Below are 17,816 nucleotides of genomic sequence, written 5' to 3' on the forward strand. Positions count from 1 at the left end.
TTGAGTGTTCAATAAGACCCAATAATGGAGTAATCAGGAAATATGGACACGCTGTCAGTATGTTTTTTAAAAATCCCACATCAATAAGTACTAACAAAATAGAACACTCTTCCAGAATGGGTATAGGGTTCGGCGCGAGGACGCACAGGGAGAGGAGCGTGCTGAAGAACTGTTACGAACATACATCTGATTCTTCAGCACAGCGTCTCAGAGGAGGCCCTTCCCTGCGGGACACCAGACCCTTGCTCTCGGTCACTCTGCCCGCCCTAAGGTTCTGTTTTACTGCTCCTGCTCCAAGGAGGGAGGGTGCTTCAGGGTCTGTGGCAAACACGGACGGTGGCCTCTCTACATGCCTTTTGCCTCCTTCCTGAGTAGCAGATTCCTAGCGTGCTGTGGGGTGGCAGGGAGTTCAGCTGAAAGCACACATCTGCTGGCTCCCCTCACCAGTGGGGGCAGGCAGCGATATGTCAGCAGGAGTTGGTGAGCGGGGCTTCCAGAGAGCTCTGCCAGCAGAACGGAGTCAACGGAGAGGATCTCTTTTATGCCTCTCACCTTGCCCTCATTGTCCTGACTAAAATCACGACACGATCCCTGGAGCCCTAGCCGTCATCTTGTGTTCTTGGGGACGGAAGCCATTGGCTGAGATGGAGGAAGTGAAAACACAGAAGAAGCTTGGATCCTTGGTGAGCTGATGGAACCACCATACCTGCCCAGGACGTCTGACAGGTGAGAGAATAAACCTCTACGTTGGTTTAGCTCAACAATCACTATTGTTGACCATCTTGGTTATTTGCATGCACATGTAACTACCAATGCATCCAGGTCTTTAGGATGGATTAGATAAAAGTCAGTTAATTTGATAACAAAATATGGCCTAAATCAATCTATGGAACTGTATCCCAGAAAAATGTACAAGCTTAACTTATTTTTAAAGTTCCACATGTCATGGTCAAAGTAAACTAAGACTAATGATAAATATAGCTAACATTAATTAAATGTTCAAGAAGCTTGCTACGTACCTCACATACCTCATCTCATTCATCACCCAGCCTGATGCCATTAGGTAAATACTATTATTGTCACCATGAGAGGAAACTAAGGCTTGCATGAGAGGGCAGGGCCACATCCATGTGCCAAGAGCTAGTAGATGGCACAGCCTCTCAAGCAAACTGACACCTGAGCCCAAAACCTGAGCAACAAGACTTAAAAAGGAAAAGACAGGGGAATCTGATCAGGAACACCAAGGATACTTTGCAGGTTGTATAAAAGCACACTGCATACTGTATAACTATGTAATTTTTCAAGAAGCAAAACAACTGAACTCAGGAAAAAAAGCCTTAAAAGTTGGCCCCAAATCACCAACAGTGTCATGTTGGTGATACATGTACATGTACTTAAAGACAAAAAGTCAGAAATTAAAGTACCACCATTGTTATACAATATTACTCTAGAAGCTCTTGTCAATACAATAGGAAAAGAAAAAGAAATATGTTAGCTATCAGAATGAAGGAAAAACTTGTTATTTTGAAAACGATATCAAAATTATTGGAACATGGATTTAATATATGGAATTCTTGTGACATAAATAAGCAAAACTCGTAGATTTCTCTAAAACAATGACAGTCACAAATGCAGTGAGAAAAGGTCATGCTCACAGTGACAACCGGAAAACATAAAATATCTAAGAATGAACTCAACAAGGATGTTGCAGAATTCAAACAAAAATAAATGCAAATCTTTGCTCATGGACATAAAAAGAAAGTAAAATACATAAAGTAATTGAAGAGTTAGGTGATACGAAGTTGACAAGGATGTGGGAAAACAGGTAATCTCGTACATCACAGCAAAAGTGTCAACTGGCAAACCTCTCTAGTAGACAGCTTGTCAGTATCTATCTCTCAAGACTTAAATGTGTATAGCCTTTGACCCAGAAATTCTATTTCTCGATATTGGTCCTACAGAATAAATATGTGTGCATATTTATACGTGGGCACACACGTGTGTGCACATGCATGTGCACTCAGGACAACTCGATATAGCCTCATTCTTAGAGCAAAAAAGCTGGGAATAGCACAAACATTTAAAAACAGGAGACTGAACATGTAAAGATAGCATGTCAGTCCTGGCTGGCATAGTTCAGTGGATTGAGCACGGGCTGCGAACCAAAGTGTTGTAGGTTCGATTCCCAGTCAGGGTACATGCCTGGGTTGCAGGCCATGACCCCCAGCAACCGCACACTGATGTTTCTCTCTCTCTCTCTATCTCCCTCCCTTCCCTCTCTAAAAATAAATAAATAAATAAAATCTTTTTTAAAAACTTTTAAAAAAAGATAGTATGTCAACATTATAAAAGACTGTGTACCCATTCTATAAATTGTGTAATCATTTTATTTAAAAATATTTTGTAAATATATACATATAGTAAAATAGACACGATGGACACACTTCTAAATATTACCACTGCACTTTTATCTGGGCGATAGAATTATGGTAAGTCATTTTCTTCCCTGTGCTTTCCTATGTTTCTCAAACCTTCCGTGATACTCGTGTGTTGGAGTGACCAGGGGAAAGGGATGCGTGTAGACGAAAGGAATGCCGGGACCTGAGATCTGGGGTGCATTTGCCCATGTATAATGTGCCTTCACATGCATTGCCTCCAGTTCTGTGTTTGCAGTTGCCAAGTTGCAAAATTCAGAATAAGTGTTTTTCATTTCATTTTTTACCAGTCTCTACCGCTATCACCGAAGTCAGTACTGCAGCCAATAATGTAACTGCATTCTGATTTGGGGTCAAGAAGTGAAGCTGCCGCTCTGCTTGTGAAAAAGAAGGGGGGAGACGGTTGTGGCAGCGAGGAGGGAAACACTGGGCATTCATCCTGAAAGCCTCCAGTCTCTGATTGTATCCACGACAAGAAAGCGGTGGCGACTTTCAATTCAACAATTTTTTTGATCGGCATGAGATGTGTCTTTTACTGTCTGTTTATGTGCAATGATCTATGGCTTAAGTCAGCCAGGGTCCGAGCAGGGAACTGGGGTGTGTATTGTAAGGTTCAGACCCTGTCTAACTCTCTCACAACAGCCAGAGCTGGGAGCGGGGGCTCCGCGTCAAGATGCCTTTTGTGACGTGCAGGCACAGTGCCCCTCCACTGCCGAAGGGCGGTGTCTGAGAAAATGGCCTGTAGCCTGACGGTGTCTACGTCAGAGAGAGCTCTGGCCGCCCTGGGAAAAATGTTTTGTCCTTGTGATCTCCGTGAACTCCTTAAACACTTTCCATCACAGGCACCCTGGAGACTGTCCCAGGCCCATTCTAAGAAAGTAAACACTTTCAGTCCTGTATATTGATGGCTCATGAACTTCCATATGGGAGACGCGTAAGGAGCCATTGTCGGAAATGCCGGGGGCCTGGGAGCAGTGACTTTCGAAGTGTTGTGCCTTGGTTTACAGCGATGGTTATTTTATTTGTCTCACAGTGTGGCCCATTACAAACATGTGGGTAACACGCATAAATATACATGCACAAACACACAAGCATGTCCCTAAAATAAAAGTTTTATGCTACGTGTGACACACTTTGATGTGTTCTGTTCTATTGCATAGTCTAGTCTATTCCATTCAATTAAAAATGCTGCCCACATTTCACTAAAATTATTCCAACAGTCAATCACAGAGGCAACCTGCAGTTGGAAACACACTAGGGAGGGGTCTTTCGGGCCTGGATTTAGGGCCATTTGGAGACAAGTCCCTTGGCATCACAGGTGCATGGGGCGGGGGGGGCCGCTGGTTTGGGTTTTGCTCTCTCTCTCTCTCTCACACACACACACACACACACCATTGGTTCTCAGAGAAGAAAACCTAGAAGCAGTGACCATGTTCAAACCACAGATTTCTAAAACCCTAGCTATGGAAGTCAAATGTGTTGACATAACTCCCACTGGTGGCTCTTTCTGGCCCCTCCCGACACCCAGCCGCGCACGCGAGGGCAGGCGGACGGGGAGTTACCGTAGGAAGAACTGTTGAAGAGCTCAATGTTGAAGAAGGCGTAGTCTCCGCTGGTCATCCCGTGTCGGTGTGCCGCCAGCATGATGCCCCGGACCGTGTCGCCGCTGGCACACATGATCACCACTGGGGACGGAGGAACAAACAACACGTGTGAGACGTTGAAACCAGGGGGCGGCTGACAAAGCACAAGGTACCATACTTACACCATCCTCGGGTGTCCTCACAAATCACACATCACAACAATTATGCAGGAGGCAAACAGTAACTTCACAGTGGAGAAATCTAGTGGATGCCACCATAACCAAGCGATGGAAGCCAGAGTCACCAGCCATGGGAATGGATTTCTGAGCCTCCTGATGTGACACACCCAGGATTAAAACCGTCAAAATGGGTAGCCCAAAGCTAATCAGGAGGACGCAGCTGCAAACGCAGCTTGGGGACAGTCTGCGGAAGGGCTGGCCTATGCTTTTCGAAATGGCCTATTTCAGGGGTGTCAAGCTCATTTTCACTGGGGGCCACATCAGCCTCCGCACGGTGGCCTTCAAGGGGCCGAATGTAATTTTAGGACTGTGTAAATTATTCCTTAACTAGGGGCCAGGAGCTCCACATCGGCCCTTTGAAAGCCTCCACGAGGCTGATGCAGCCCCCGGTGAAGACGAGTTTGACACCCCTGGTCTGTTTCATGGAAAACAAAGACTGGCTGAGGAAATATTCTAGAGTAAAAGACACTTAGAGGAACAGAACACTCAGTGCAATGTGTGATCCTGGGTTGGATCCTGGACCTTAAAAAAATAATAGTGCAAGTCTTGCTGTATGTTACTGAAACAACTGGAGAGATTTGAGTAAGATCTGTAAGTTACATAATAGTATTGCATTTGTGGTGATATTCTTGCTTTTCATAATTCTACTGTGGATATATAAGTGAACATCCTTTTTCTTAGGTAATACACTACTTAAGGGTCAAGGGGCATGATGGCTGAACATACTCTCAAATGGTTCATTAAAAGATAGTAATATTTGTGTGATACATATGTTTTTATATATATGTTTGGAGAGGGGAGGGGAGAGGGAAGGGAGAGATTTGGAATGATAAAGCGTAAGTGGCAAAATGTTAACAATTGGTAAAAATCTGGGTGAAGTCTATACAGAGGGTTTTTCCTATATAATTTCTTACACCTTTTCCCAAAAATGTAAAATAGTTTTTAAAAAATACTTCAAAAGAATCACCAGATTTGCCCAATAGGAGACAGTGAGGAGCATCAACTGCTTTTCAAATGTAATTGCAGGGCAAACACATTTTCCTGAAGAAGCAAACTGAGGGTTTTAGGAAGACCCTTCATGTGGCAAATCAGAGGACGCGGTGGGTGGGGCAGGCTTTCTGCTGTCTTCGTTCTGAAACATTTCTCTCAAGCTGTCTCAACATACGTGGGAAAAGATTAGCAAGACTCCAGGCCCCTGCCCATATCCTCTCAATTTGTATCCACACTGTTGGATTTGAGAGGCTTTAAGCAGCTCCAGAATGTTGTTGCCTGCCTCGTGAGAGCTTCCACAAGCTAGAAAGAAGTGGAAACCTGGCCGTGACCCAGTTAATTTGATCACTGTTGCTGACCCTTGTCCCCGCGACGGGGACCACTGTGTTTTGCTGCAAGCACAGAGGAGAGGAGAGACCTGGAGAGGCCTGAGCGCTGTAACCACGTTATCACCGGGCACGCCAGCTCTCAGAGATGTGTATGCTCTTTGTGAAAGCATGGGTGCTGAAAGACGTAAAACAAACTTCACGCCGTGCCAAAGCTGTCCTGGCAGCGCACTCGGAGGGTTAGGGCTTGTTGATATTTCGTTCACGGCAACCTGCATTGACAGTGTTAGATCACGACTCCGACATTCCTCAGTGCAAAGGGCTCCATGGGCAAGCTCAGCTCTCTGGGGCAGTTTGTTTTTAAACAATACAAAACCCCTGAAGAGCTATCACTGTGGAAGTGGGTGTTGTTTGTGCCCAGAAATACAGTGATGTATTTGAGTTACACAGTCAGATTCCAAGATGCCTCAGTGAGGAAGCTTTCGAAGAAACCCCTCGTTACTCATGGTGACTTAGACCCTTGTTTTAGCAATGTTTCAGTTCTAGTCCCTTCCATTCAAAAAGAGCCAAGGTGTCCCACAAAATAGCCAATGAGGGGCTGAGGCTGGACGAGTTTGAAGAGTGTGGATTCCAAGCGGGGCGGTCTTGGAATCCACACTCCCCAGGAGGGAAAAGTAGGCTCGGGCAGACCGTCTGCCAGGCAGCCCTCATCATTCTGGATCAATTCATCAGAGCGCAGGGTCTGCCTCGAGAGCCCCAGACTCAGAACATCATTCTGTCGGCACATACATGGCAGAGTCATTGCCTGAGGACAGAGACCCAATAACCGCACTCAGACATTTTCAGATCATCTGAAATGCAGATTACTTCAGTTCAGTGAGAACCGAAACAGCCATGAACATATCTGTGTCAACAGGTACCTGTGCATGCTCCCTGGAGAGGAAAACTATAAGGTGTGGGGTGTTGGCAAGGATGAAATCAGATTCAGCTAAGTCAGCTGCGTGATCCAGATGTCTAAAGCCTGCTAACGCTAAGCATCCATCTAAGAGATACATACCCAGCCCCGGACCAAACAGCCTGGGTCCTGAGGCCAGAGCACAAGCTTCCATAAGTCCTAGCTGGGCTCTGTCCAACACTGGCCTCTCTGTCACTTCTTTTTTTATTTTTACAGTCCTGGCCCACCTCCATCTCTCTACCCCCATCACCACAAAGACCAGTTCCTCTGACTGACACACTCCTTCTTTAAGTCCCATACCTACCTAGCCCGAGCGAGAGTGACCCAAGCGGCATAGTGTCTATCTGAGCAGCTTCGATTATTTTAGATCTCGTCCACTGTGTTTTGACCATGTGGTTTAACTCTCAAAAGGAACCTTTCACTTCCAAGTCCATGGGCAGGGTTTTGTCTTCCTTGCATAAAACCCACAGTGCACACTGTGGTTCGGTTTAAGTTGGAGCAAGCACGCAAAGATGCTGGCAAAGCAGTCCGAGTGCAGAATCCTTCTGGATTTGCAGGATAATCCCTAATCTCCTATGGTCGTTTCATTCAAGCCTAATTCAACAAGCAAGTATTTTTAGCCACTTGCCTTTACATAGTCCATCAGAAGATTAAAATAGTTTTCACTAAAATAGCCTTCTCTTCCTACTCATGTTTCATCAGTTTACATAACTCATTAAACTACATACTTAAAATAAGCACAACCGGCATAAACAGATTTGGGGACAGCTCTTGGAAAGTATGCGGACAAGTGCGAGCGGTCTGCCGTCATGCTCGGGAGGCGGGTGCTACCTGCCAGCGCTCGCCAGCAGCCGGTAAGGTTTGGAGTGAAAAGAGAGCATCAGCGAATCCTGTGAGTAGACGTCATGTAAGACAGTTTTAAATCAGTTCTGTTTCATTGAAGTATATTGAAATATACAAATACGAATCTGGGGGTCAAATTGTTAGAATTCTAAACAGGGGGTGGTGTGATTCTAAGTTGCTAAATAGACTTTTTGGCTGTCTGCCCTAATTTCTCCAACTTCTTAAAGACCTTGCAGCGTTCACCCTCCACAACCCGGTCCGCCCCCCCACCCCGTGTCTCCTGTCAGAGGCTCCTTGCTGCTGCAGCATTTTCCTGCCATCACTCGAAGAACTGCAGAGAGAGTGCAAAGAGGTGGCTGCAGAAGTCAGTTCAGAGAACCAAAAACACTCCAGGGAGCATGCCTGAGATGGGGGTAGGCATACCTTTCCCGGTCTCCGGTTTCCATAGTGGAGCAACCTCTAACAAGGTGACACTCCAGTGTGCCTTCATTTACCCCTTTCTACCCCGACTCCCCAAAGGAAAATGAGTGAGCCGTCTGGCTGGTGAGTCTGAGAGAAAGAACTGAGCACGGTGGCTCAGCCCTTCTTCCCGCCTCTTTGAGGTGTGTCTGCGTTCAGAGAGCACACATTCCAGGTGACTCTAGTCACGGGGTAAGGGGCCTGTCCTGGGGTGGGGGGCGGGGAGCAATCTGCAGCTGAACCGCTGACCTGTAATTGAGTGGATGAACCTGCCTTATTCTGAGAGGAAGTAACAAGAAGCCCTTTGGCAGCAGATCTAAATCCATGTTCCCTAACAGGTTTCATCTATAATAAAAACAGTGTTTTCATATTGTCACTGTGACTCCTACATCCATCTTCCACTTAAATCCAACCCTGGAAAACGGATGCAGTTGCACAGGAGCAAAGGAGACGTGCCACGCGCTGCAAACTGGAAATATGACAGCAGAAATGAACAGCCAGATCTCCACAGTGAAGTGGGGGGTTGTCAAAGAAATACCTAGGCAAGGGAAATTTTTCCAAAGACAGAGTAGGAGAAAGGGGATTAGAAAAGTAGAGGGTTTCAATCCAGGAGATCTAACATTCAAATAAAACAAATTCTAGAAAGAGAAAATGGAGAAAATGAAGGGGATAAAATCACCAAAGAAATAATTTAAGAAATTTTCCCAGAACTAAAAGACGTGAGCTGGATTGAAGAGGCCTACCCTTCAATATCTTCAAGTGCATAACGCAAAATTCTGGCATAAAAATATATCATAATGGAATGTGGAACATTGCAAACAACAAAAAATAGTCTAAAAATTTCCAGGGAGAAAAAAAATGCAACAAACAATAGATAAAGAAGCAGAATCAATTCTGGCTTCCTAATAGCAACATTAGAATGTAAAAGACAATCCTTCAAATTTTGAGGGAAAATAATGTCAGAACTAGAATTCTATAATTACATATAATGGTAGGATAAAGAAATTTTCAGTCATTCAAGGTCTCAAACTTTAGCTCTTATTCATCCTTTCTGAGAAAGCTCCTGGAGGATGTACTCTGTCAAAACAAGAGTATGAACCAAGAAAGAGAACACAGAAAAATGTAGCTGGAGAGAAGGGGGTGGAAGTTGCAGGAGGATGTTGAAGAAAGAGCCCAAAGTTACAACTGTGCAGCATGTTTAGAAAGTTACTAAACTGGAGCAGATCAAGAGAGTTAAAATATAAAATATGTAGATGATTTACTTATAAGTCCATAGGAAACTAAGCAAACAAAAACAGACTTTTTAACCCCAAGGAAAACAAGTAGGGCAAGAACGAAATGTCAGCATAGTTGCCTGTGTGGCTCAGCTACAAATGGCATTTAGAAAGTGATGATAATGTAGACACTGAACACTGCTGAGCAAACCAAAAATTACAATACAACTGTGTTGGAAGGATGACTGGAAAGAAAGCCTGAGTGTGTGGTTAACAGGGAATAGACGGGAACTCAATCGGCATCTCCCACTTGGGATGACAACAGATAAAACCTAAAACTGAAAATTAAGCCCTGGCTGGCATAGGTCAGTGGATTGAGCGTGGGCTGTGAACCAAAGTGTCGCAGGTTCAATTCCCAGTCAGGGTACATGCCTGGGTTGTAGGCCATGACCCCCAGCAACCACACATTGATGTTTCTCTCTCTCTATCTCTCTCCCTTCCCTCTCTAAAGGTAAATAAATAAAATCTTTTTTAAAAACTGAAAATTAAAAACTAACATGTGATTCAGAGGTAGGAGGCCAAAGACCCACAGAAACTGCTACAAGAGTTGCCAACAGTTGCCTCTGGGAAGTGAGACCCGAGGAGTGGGAGGCAAGAAACTTGTTCCTAATAACACATGTAACTTTCTTTTTAAAATATACAGCTGTATAACTAACTTTCATAAAAAATAAAATCTGTTTTTGAGAAAAAATACTTCTCTCTGGCTGTTTGCCCACTGCAGAGCAATGGGTTTCATTTGCCCACGAGAGGCCGCACCTTCATTTTGATGGGCACGCAGTTCCCTCTGCTCCGAAGGCTCAGAATCTCCGCAGGGCAGCCTACAAGGCTCCTTTTTTCGCCTGCTGTGTGTTCGTTATCTCACTTATCATGAGTTCTTTGCTTTAAAATTCTGCTGTTCAACCACTTGCTCATGCCCCTCCCCCAATTCTAAATATAAATGAATCTGTACTGGTATCTCTAGAGTTGTTATGCAGGCCCAGATTCATGACATTATTAATAACTAATAAAACAAAGCTACAGTTCTTCGTGCAAAATGCATGTAAAACACTTCTAGTTCTGTGTCTTTTTTTAAAATATTTTATTTATTTATTTTTTTAGAGAGAGAAGAAGGAAAAGAGAGAGAGAGAGAGAAACATCAGTGTGTGGTTGCCTTTCACGTGCCCCCTGTTGGGGTCTTGGCCTGCAACCCAAGCATGTGCCCTGACTGGGAATCAAACCGATGACCGTTTGATTCACAGGCCCACGCTCAATCCACTGAGCTACACCAGCCAAGGCTAGTTCTGTGTCTTATATGTAGACAAAACAACTGCCAGCTTTTATTATTTGAAAAAATATTTTTAAACTTGCCATTTTAAAAATAAATTTATCATTGAGGGCAGAATATTTAGGGCAGTAGTTAGTTGACCATATAATGGAATTGCTTTTAAAGAAAGATCTTTTCCTGTGAATGGCATATGCCCAGATGTGTGTATTTCAGTGATATTATATGTTGGCTAAAGGTATGAGAGAAAAAAAGCTTTAATTATTGACTTCAATGGTAAACCCCTAAAATGAAAGAATAATTAACATCCCTTAGTTTGTCTTTCTATAGTAGAAAACATAGCCAAATGAAATTTTAGTCATATTATTATTTAAAATAGTGGCATTGCCAGTTTTTCCCCTGTCAGAGATTCAAAAATGTGCGATCTGGCCCTGGCTGGTGTGGCTCAGTTGTTCGGGCGTGGTCCCACAAACCAAAAGGCCGCTGGTTCAATTCCCAGTCACGGCGCGTGCCTGGTTGCAAATTTGGTCCCCAGTCAGGCAACACATCCATCGATGTTTCTCTCCCTCTCTTTCTCCCTCCCTTTCTCTCTCTCTCAAAATAAAAATAAATAAATAAAATTTTTCTGAAAAATTGTGATCTGATTTTACACATGAACTTCATTCTCAAAAAAGTGCTAATAATTTTCTCTCCGAAAGGGGTGTTGGGGACTCTCTAGTTCTATGGTGTTTACTATGGAATTTTCAAAGACAAAAACACGGCCGGTCACATTCTTGCCCTTGAGTGAGCACAGGTCCGAACCACCCAACAGCAGCCGGAAGGGGCCTGGTTCTCAGGCGAACTTGCTGTTTCCCAGAGGAGGGGATTCAGCCTGGGAGAAGGTAAGGGACTTGCCCAGGCCAAGTAGCTGCAGAACGGAGGTGGCAAGTCCACAGCCTCTGCTCCTCGCCCAGCCCCAGGGGTCTTTCCCCAGGACGCCGTCTCTCCGACTAGTACAGGTGACTGTCGTACCTGTAAACTGGTAACCACTATGACAAAACCGCGCGTTTGCTGAGCACCGCTGCGCCGGCACGGTTTCCGCACATTCCTCCGCGCGTTAGCTCAGTGAATCCTCCCAGCACCCCTAAGACGGGGGTGTCCCCACTACCCCCACTTTGCCTGAGGAGCCTGAAGAAGAAGAGCAGTTTAGTATCCGCCCAAGCTCGCTCTCCCGTGAGTGCCTGCGCCAGGACAAACGCTCTAGAAATCAAACTCCATCGAACTCCTGTTTAACCCATTAACTGCTTATAGGAAAGTCATGGGGATTTAGCAAAAGGTAAAAGATCCCCACAGAGAGCTTTGCCATTAAGCAACTTTTTCCCCTGAGGGTAGGGAATTTCCGGGAGGGGTGGGGGGAGGGCTTAGGGGAGAAACTGTCTTGTATTCCTGAACATCTGCTAAGTCACTGTTGGAAACCGTCTCGGAGCCGGGATGGTAACCTTTGCCACCTGTCAAGGACACAGAGCAGCCCAGCAAACTTTCACCACTAAGGCCAAACTCAGGAGGAAGGGGAAGTAAAAGCAAAGAGACTGGGAACATTGGAGAGGCTTTTGGAACTAAAAAGTAGTCTGCAGCGGCAGAACGCAGTCCAAGCCCTCTGAAGCCCCCAGGCCCCCCAGGGCAATGCTGCCCTCTCTGGTCCCTCCCCTCAGCCACCCCTTGTGAAGCTGAGGGGCCCCCTGGCCGTGGCCGTGGCTGTGATCTGCCCTCATCTGGAATGACAGATCCTCTCGGCCAGGAATCCCAGGCCACGTGCTCAGGAATCGCTCCCGGCACTGAGACCTTCAAGGGCAGCAGCGTGCCGGCAGAGGGAAGGGGGACACACCCCCCACCCCCAGCTAGCCCTGGGAAGTCTCCAACTCCTAGCTCCCGTCCTTGGAAAGCCGAGAGTCCAAGACTCGGTTCCGGCGGCCCGAGCAGCCAGAGGTCTGCTGAGGTCTGCAGTAACCTGGGGACTAGGGGTTAAGAAGTAGGTGTGGGTTTCTCGGCGGGGCGGGGCGGGGCGAGTCCGCAGCCGTTGGAGACAAGTGCCCTTTTTCATAATCAGCAAAGCCCGCGCGCCCCGCCTGCTTGGCTGGCAGGGATTCGGCGCAGGCAGCCGGAGTTCGAAAGCTCAAAACTTGGCCACGCACCCCCACTGTCAACACCTCACGCCTCCGCTCTGAAAAGTGCGTTCACTGCGAGTGCGCGGTGGCCGCGGTGCCAGCCTCCAGGGCTCCCCTGCCCACTCTCACCTGTTCCCGAGACTCGGCCTCCAGCTGCGCGCTCTCTTGCGGCCAGGGCCCAGCTACCGTGTCGTGCCGTGCCAAGCCGTGGGCCAGCCCCGCACCTGGCTCAGCCCCTGTCCACTTCCGTCTCGCGGCGGCGGCGTGGGGTCGCGGGGAGCTTTGCTGGGATCGCTTTGTTTACAATCCAGGCGCGAGCCCAAGCAGAGGCTGATTCCTCCAGCTCTGTGCTCCGCAAACCTGACACCCGGAGTGGGGGGGGGGGGGGGGCCGCGTTTTGCTGGGATCTCAGCCCGCCATTCCCGCAGTCTGCTCTGTAGTAAGATGGGCCACATTGGGGGCTTTTGTGATGCTGTACCCGCGACCACCCGCCGACTCCCTCCCTGTAGCCGTAGCCACCATCCTCAGCCTCGAGCTCTTCATCCAGTTTGGTGCTTAGTCAAACCCCTAAAGACCCGCGGAGAAAAGTTGGGGAGCACGTGGGAAGGAGGTTCAGCGCCCACTTCTCCAGAGCACGCTCCCGCAAAGCTTCCTTTCTGGCGCTTTGGAGACCGTGATTCCCAACACGCCCCGGGAACTGAGTGTCGCCTGAATCCAGACACAGCGAGGCATTTTTGGTAGAAACCACAGAAGCTCGTTTATAAGAGGCTGGAGGGGGCAGTGGAAGGAATGGAAAGGGCGATAAATGAGCCTTTAAAAGAAAGCTGGGGTCTGTGGAAGGAGCAGCCGGGAAACCCGGAGACCTCAGCTAGCCCTGCGGCCGTGCGCACGCTGCAGAATCTGCACACGCTTCCGCACTAGGAGGGGGCGCGCGCCAGGGAAGGACAGGGAACAAGTTCTTTCGGCCTCCTTATGCTTCCAGATCCTAGTTGAAGCAAGGCACCAGGAGTGTGCTCCTCCTAATCGGGAGTGCACCCCTAATCGCTAGTCAGGCGCAGGTAAGGGGGGGCGAGGAAGAAAAAACCCGAGCGGTCTGACAGCACCTGTCGGAGCTGCAAGTAGACGCCCCTCCCCCAGGCTCCATCATGTCCCGGGGACCTTCTACATACACCCCACGACAGCGACGGACTTTGATTAAAGGTCGCGGTAGCCAGACAGAGCACACCCGGGCGAGTCCCCGAACACTCGCCCTCCCAGTCCTTAGTGCCGCAGCGGGGGGAGTGAGGCCACAGAGGAGTGACGGGTGTGTAGCGGGAGCCGCGGAGAGCGGTGGGGCTACCTCCCGCAGGGGCCCGGGGCCCCCTCCTGCTCACCTCGCTCACTGGCCTGGATGTAGCGCACAATGTCCTCCAGGTCCACCTCTTTGGTCTCATCGAAGCTGTAAGAGGACGTGTGCAAACCCTCCTCCTGGAACACCTCGTGGACCCCCTCGAGGGTGAAGTAGCAGTTCCGCTCCAGCTTGTCGTCGCTGTACACCAGGGCAGCGCGGCTCCACTGGTGGTGGCGGAACAGGGCGAGCATCATCTCGCCCATCTTAGCGTACGCGGGGGACACCCGCGTGAGGTGCGAGTATTCCGTGTCCTTGTGCTGGAAGCCGGCGGCCAGCGCCCCGGCCGACAGCATGGGCAGGTCCCAGTGCGACGCGAGCCGGGCCACCGGCGCCGCCGCGTACTCGCACACCGGCCCGAGAATGAGGTCGGGCTTGGCGCCCCGCGACGCTGCCACGCGGTCCACCAGGCTGAAGAGTGCGCGGTTGCCGCAGTCTGAGTCTTCATAGGCCACCTGGAAACGAGTGCCGGGGGGCAGAAGACGCTGCCCGGTCCCGTTGCCCTCCACACTGCGCAGCGCATATTCGATGGCCGGCCGCACACGGGCCAAGGAGAACAGGTAGGAGTCGTCCTGCGGCAGTAACACCAGCACCTCGATCTTCTGCGGTGACAGAGCCTCTCTTTCCCGGCGCCCGCCGCTCCGGACCTCGCCCCCGCCGCCACCCCTGCTGCCGGCTAGCAACGCCCAGCCAAGCAGGACACACGAGGAGAAAGTCCGCACCAGCAGGGACGGCATCGTGCTGCAGGAAAGCGCCTGCCCTCACTGCCGACTCGCCCTCTGCCCCCCACCCAGCGCTCCTCTTTCCTCCCCACTCTTCTCTCCGAAGGCCCTGCGCCCCCTTGGGCGCTCCGAGAAAATAAAATACCCCCTTCGCTAACTCGCCAAAAGATAGAGAGGAAGAAGAGTCCTTCTTTGCGATATCACTCGTTTAAAAAAAAAAAGAAAAAGAAAAAGAAAGAAAAAAGAAAAAGTTCACCGGGTGTAAACCTGTAGGCCTGTAAATATTTACATATACTTATTATAAATATATATATATATTCGCCCTCCCTTATATATGCTATTTTGCTTAGAGGTGGCTTCTATTTGGGCGTTGCTAAGGTAGCTTTTAAAAGCGTATTTGTAAAAGAAAAAAAGTTAGACTTTCCAAGTGCTTGTAATTGACGGTGCATCTCCCTCGCGTTTGATCTCATTGATTCGCGCCGGTTCCTGGATCCATAACTGGCGTTTAAATAGCGTGGCCGCGGCGGAGCGTGTTACCACACAAGGCGCGCCAAGGACCGGCTTGTATTTCCAGCGGGTGGGGAGGTGGGGGTGGGGAGCCGTGGGGGTTGGGCTGGGGGAGCCTCTCATTAACATTCTTACATCAGGGCTCCTCCCCGCACCCCTGCCCTTCCTTTCCCACCCCTGTCCGTAACCCCTGCTCCCCGCTAGCCCTCGGCCTTTTCCTTAAAGCCACAGACGCCCACGTCTGCACCCGCTGGAGACCCCACGGTACTGCAACGCCTCCGGGGTCTCCACCTCTCCCTGGCCGCGCACGGGAGCCCTCTCTCCAGCATTGGGCTTTAAAAAAGGAAATGCTTCCGCAAGTACACCAGGGCGTGCAGGCACACTCACATCATGCAAAAATAACAGGATTAGAGAAAAGGGGGGGGGGTCCTAAAAATTGGTAGTTTAGGTGCAAAAGTCCGTAGGTCAGGTTCTCTCTCACCTCTTTCCCAGTCCGGCCACATTCTCTCCGGACGCGCAAACTCGGGCCGGCACGCGACCTTCCCTGTCCGCAGGCGCAAAGTGAGGGAACAGGGACCGTGGACCCTGTGCTGGAGCCTCGATCTCGGACCTCGGAACACCCTGCTAGCCGGGGCGTTAGTCGCGCCTCTCCTTCCCCAGCCTAGCGGCGGTCCCCTGCCCCTGGGCTGCCAGGGTTCGCGTTCGCGTCACTGCGTTGCGGAGATGCCGGTGTCCTCGCGCACCGACCCTCTGCCGGTGTGCTGCGAGCCGGAAAGCGAAACTTGCTGCTCCCAAAGGCGAGCGAACGGTTGGGTTTCTGGGGGTGATAAAACGCCTGAGGAGCATCTCCAAGAGGTCCTCCGAACTTTGTTGGCTAAACCAGGTAACTAAGTAAAGAGACCTTCTCCCCAAATCGTTCCCCCGAGGGTCCCCTGGGCGCAGGCGCACGCTCAGCTCCGACTGAGCGCTCAGAAATCCTACCGCGTCTCCTCGGGAGCGCGCGAAACTAGGCTCTGGATTCCGCAGTGCCAGGAAAGGTCTTTCCTCGGAGACCCAGTTCTGTCACTGGTCACAGCCACAACCGCAGTAGCGACCAGGATGGAAACGGCCGCCTAGAAGCCCGGCCAGAGGAGTCCGCCGTGCTGCAGGGCCGATCCCAATGGAACTCGGCCCTCTGACCACGGTAACTAACACACTGAGGTCACTTGCAATGTGAACGTGCTACCTTGGACAGGAAAGCTCTGAAACTTAAGTCCCACAAATTAAAATAAATTGAAAATGTTTTAAAATGTCTTTCATTTGACTACTGGGCACAGTGTCCCCAAATGTGTGTTCGTCTTAGACTAACGCCCTCTTTCGGCAGAAGCTGGAAGCAAACTGATATCGCTGGTGCCCCCGTTTGTCTGGTGCCAGTTTGTGTCTGTCTGTCTGCCAGTCTGTCTGCCTGCCTGTCTGTCTAAACGCCGAGGCCCGAAAGAGCAATCGCTCTCGCTCTCGTTCGTGACCGTGAAAAGGCAAATCGGGGTTCCCAGAAATGTGTCAGTTTCGGGCATCAGCGCCCGCTGCCCTCAATAGCATCCTCCTTCGGTCTTTCTGGAACCGAAAATGTAATCATGGGTAACTTTTTATCCCCTGGATCGTTTAAATTTCAGATTATGCACTAGGATTCCTGATGCAGGAGCCTCTGACTCCTACGAGAACTTTCGTTTATTTAATTAGAGCTGCTAACCAGTAGCAAAAGAGGCGTCTCTGTGCAAAATGTAAATCCACAAACAAGGTAATATGCACCCAATGGGAACTCAAACTTAGAGCTTCACAGCGATTAAATCTTTCCTGCACTCCTAGGAAGAGAGGGGGAGGGGAGGGAGGGAGAGGAGGAAGGAAGTAGAGGAAGAGGAAAAGAAAGGAGAAAGGAAGAAAGAGAACAATGGCCAAATCCAAGGGTCTTTAACGGATTTCCAAGCCGGTTGCCAGGAAACGTCAAGGAACCAGGGTTTCCTATTACTGCCGGCTCTGCCCTGCGTCCGCGGAACACCGGCCAATGACCGTACTACTTACTCTGCACACGGTGGAGCCCGGGCTTACTCAGGAGTCTGGGATTTCAGTGGCACTGGGCGGGCGTGAATGCCTCCCCCCTTCGCAGGCGCTGCCCAGGGAGCAGGGGGTCACACGCAGGGCAGTGGGTTTACGCTTGGGTATCGGCCTCTCGCTGGCCTTTGGATTAGAGCTCTCAACTTCCAGCTTGTCACTCAAGAACACCAACAAACCAGTCTGTGGCTGGGAAGAGCCCTGCGCCGCTGCACGGCAGAAGCAGAAATGCCAGCGATACTGCTCTTTTGCAGACGCTGGAAGCACCCCTTCAAAGAGCAAAAATTGGGATATTTTTTTTCAAAATTTGTTCGATGAAAATAGGCGCCAGTGGATCGGACGACCCGCCAAGTAATATAAGTATACAGATTTTAAGATGATGAGTTTACTTCCATCAAATTAGGTTTTTCCCAAGCTGCTGAAAGTCTGTAAATATTATGAGTGTCATGGAGTTCTCCAATCTGGAGGCTGGAAAAGACCTTAGAAGTCACCCAGCCAGATACCTGGCGCTCTCTAGATAAAGAACTGAGGCCCAAAGAATACAAATGGTGGATTTAATAACTCTTCATCCCCTGAGAATATTTTCATGTGGATTCCAAATAA

The 17,816-nt window shown here is 49.2% G+C and overlaps 1 protein-coding gene across 3 annotated transcripts in view; it reads right to left on the bottom strand.

The window, feature by feature from the left end:
* NPR3 (natriuretic peptide receptor 3) overlaps window positions 1-16,396 on the bottom strand; it is a 68,197-nt gene extending 51,801 nt beyond the window's left edge. Inside the window, exons 1-2 of one of the 3 annotated variants that reach the window (XM_028519022.2) lie at window positions 15,607-16,396; window positions 3,998-4,120 (exon numbers count right to left, since the gene is read on the bottom strand). In XM_028519022.2, the coding sequence (XP_028374823.1) occupies window positions 3,998-4,120; window positions 15,607-15,628 (145 nt within the window). In that variant the 5' untranslated portion in view covers window positions 15,629-16,396. Of the gene's footprint in view, window positions 1-3,997; window positions 4,121-13,882; window positions 15,205-15,606 lie in introns of those variants that run through there. The other 2 variants (XM_028519021.2, XM_028519020.2) reach the window with 2 other exon arrangements.
* Between the last annotated feature and the right edge of the window lie 1,420 nt (window positions 16,397-17,816).

The sequence above is a fragment of the Phyllostomus discolor genome, chromosome 3 (genome assembly GCF_004126475.2).
Source record: "Phyllostomus discolor isolate MPI-MPIP mPhyDis1 chromosome 3, mPhyDis1.pri.v3, whole genome shotgun sequence".
Classification (NCBI taxonomy): Eukaryota; Metazoa; Chordata; class Mammalia; order Chiroptera; family Phyllostomidae; genus Phyllostomus; species Phyllostomus discolor.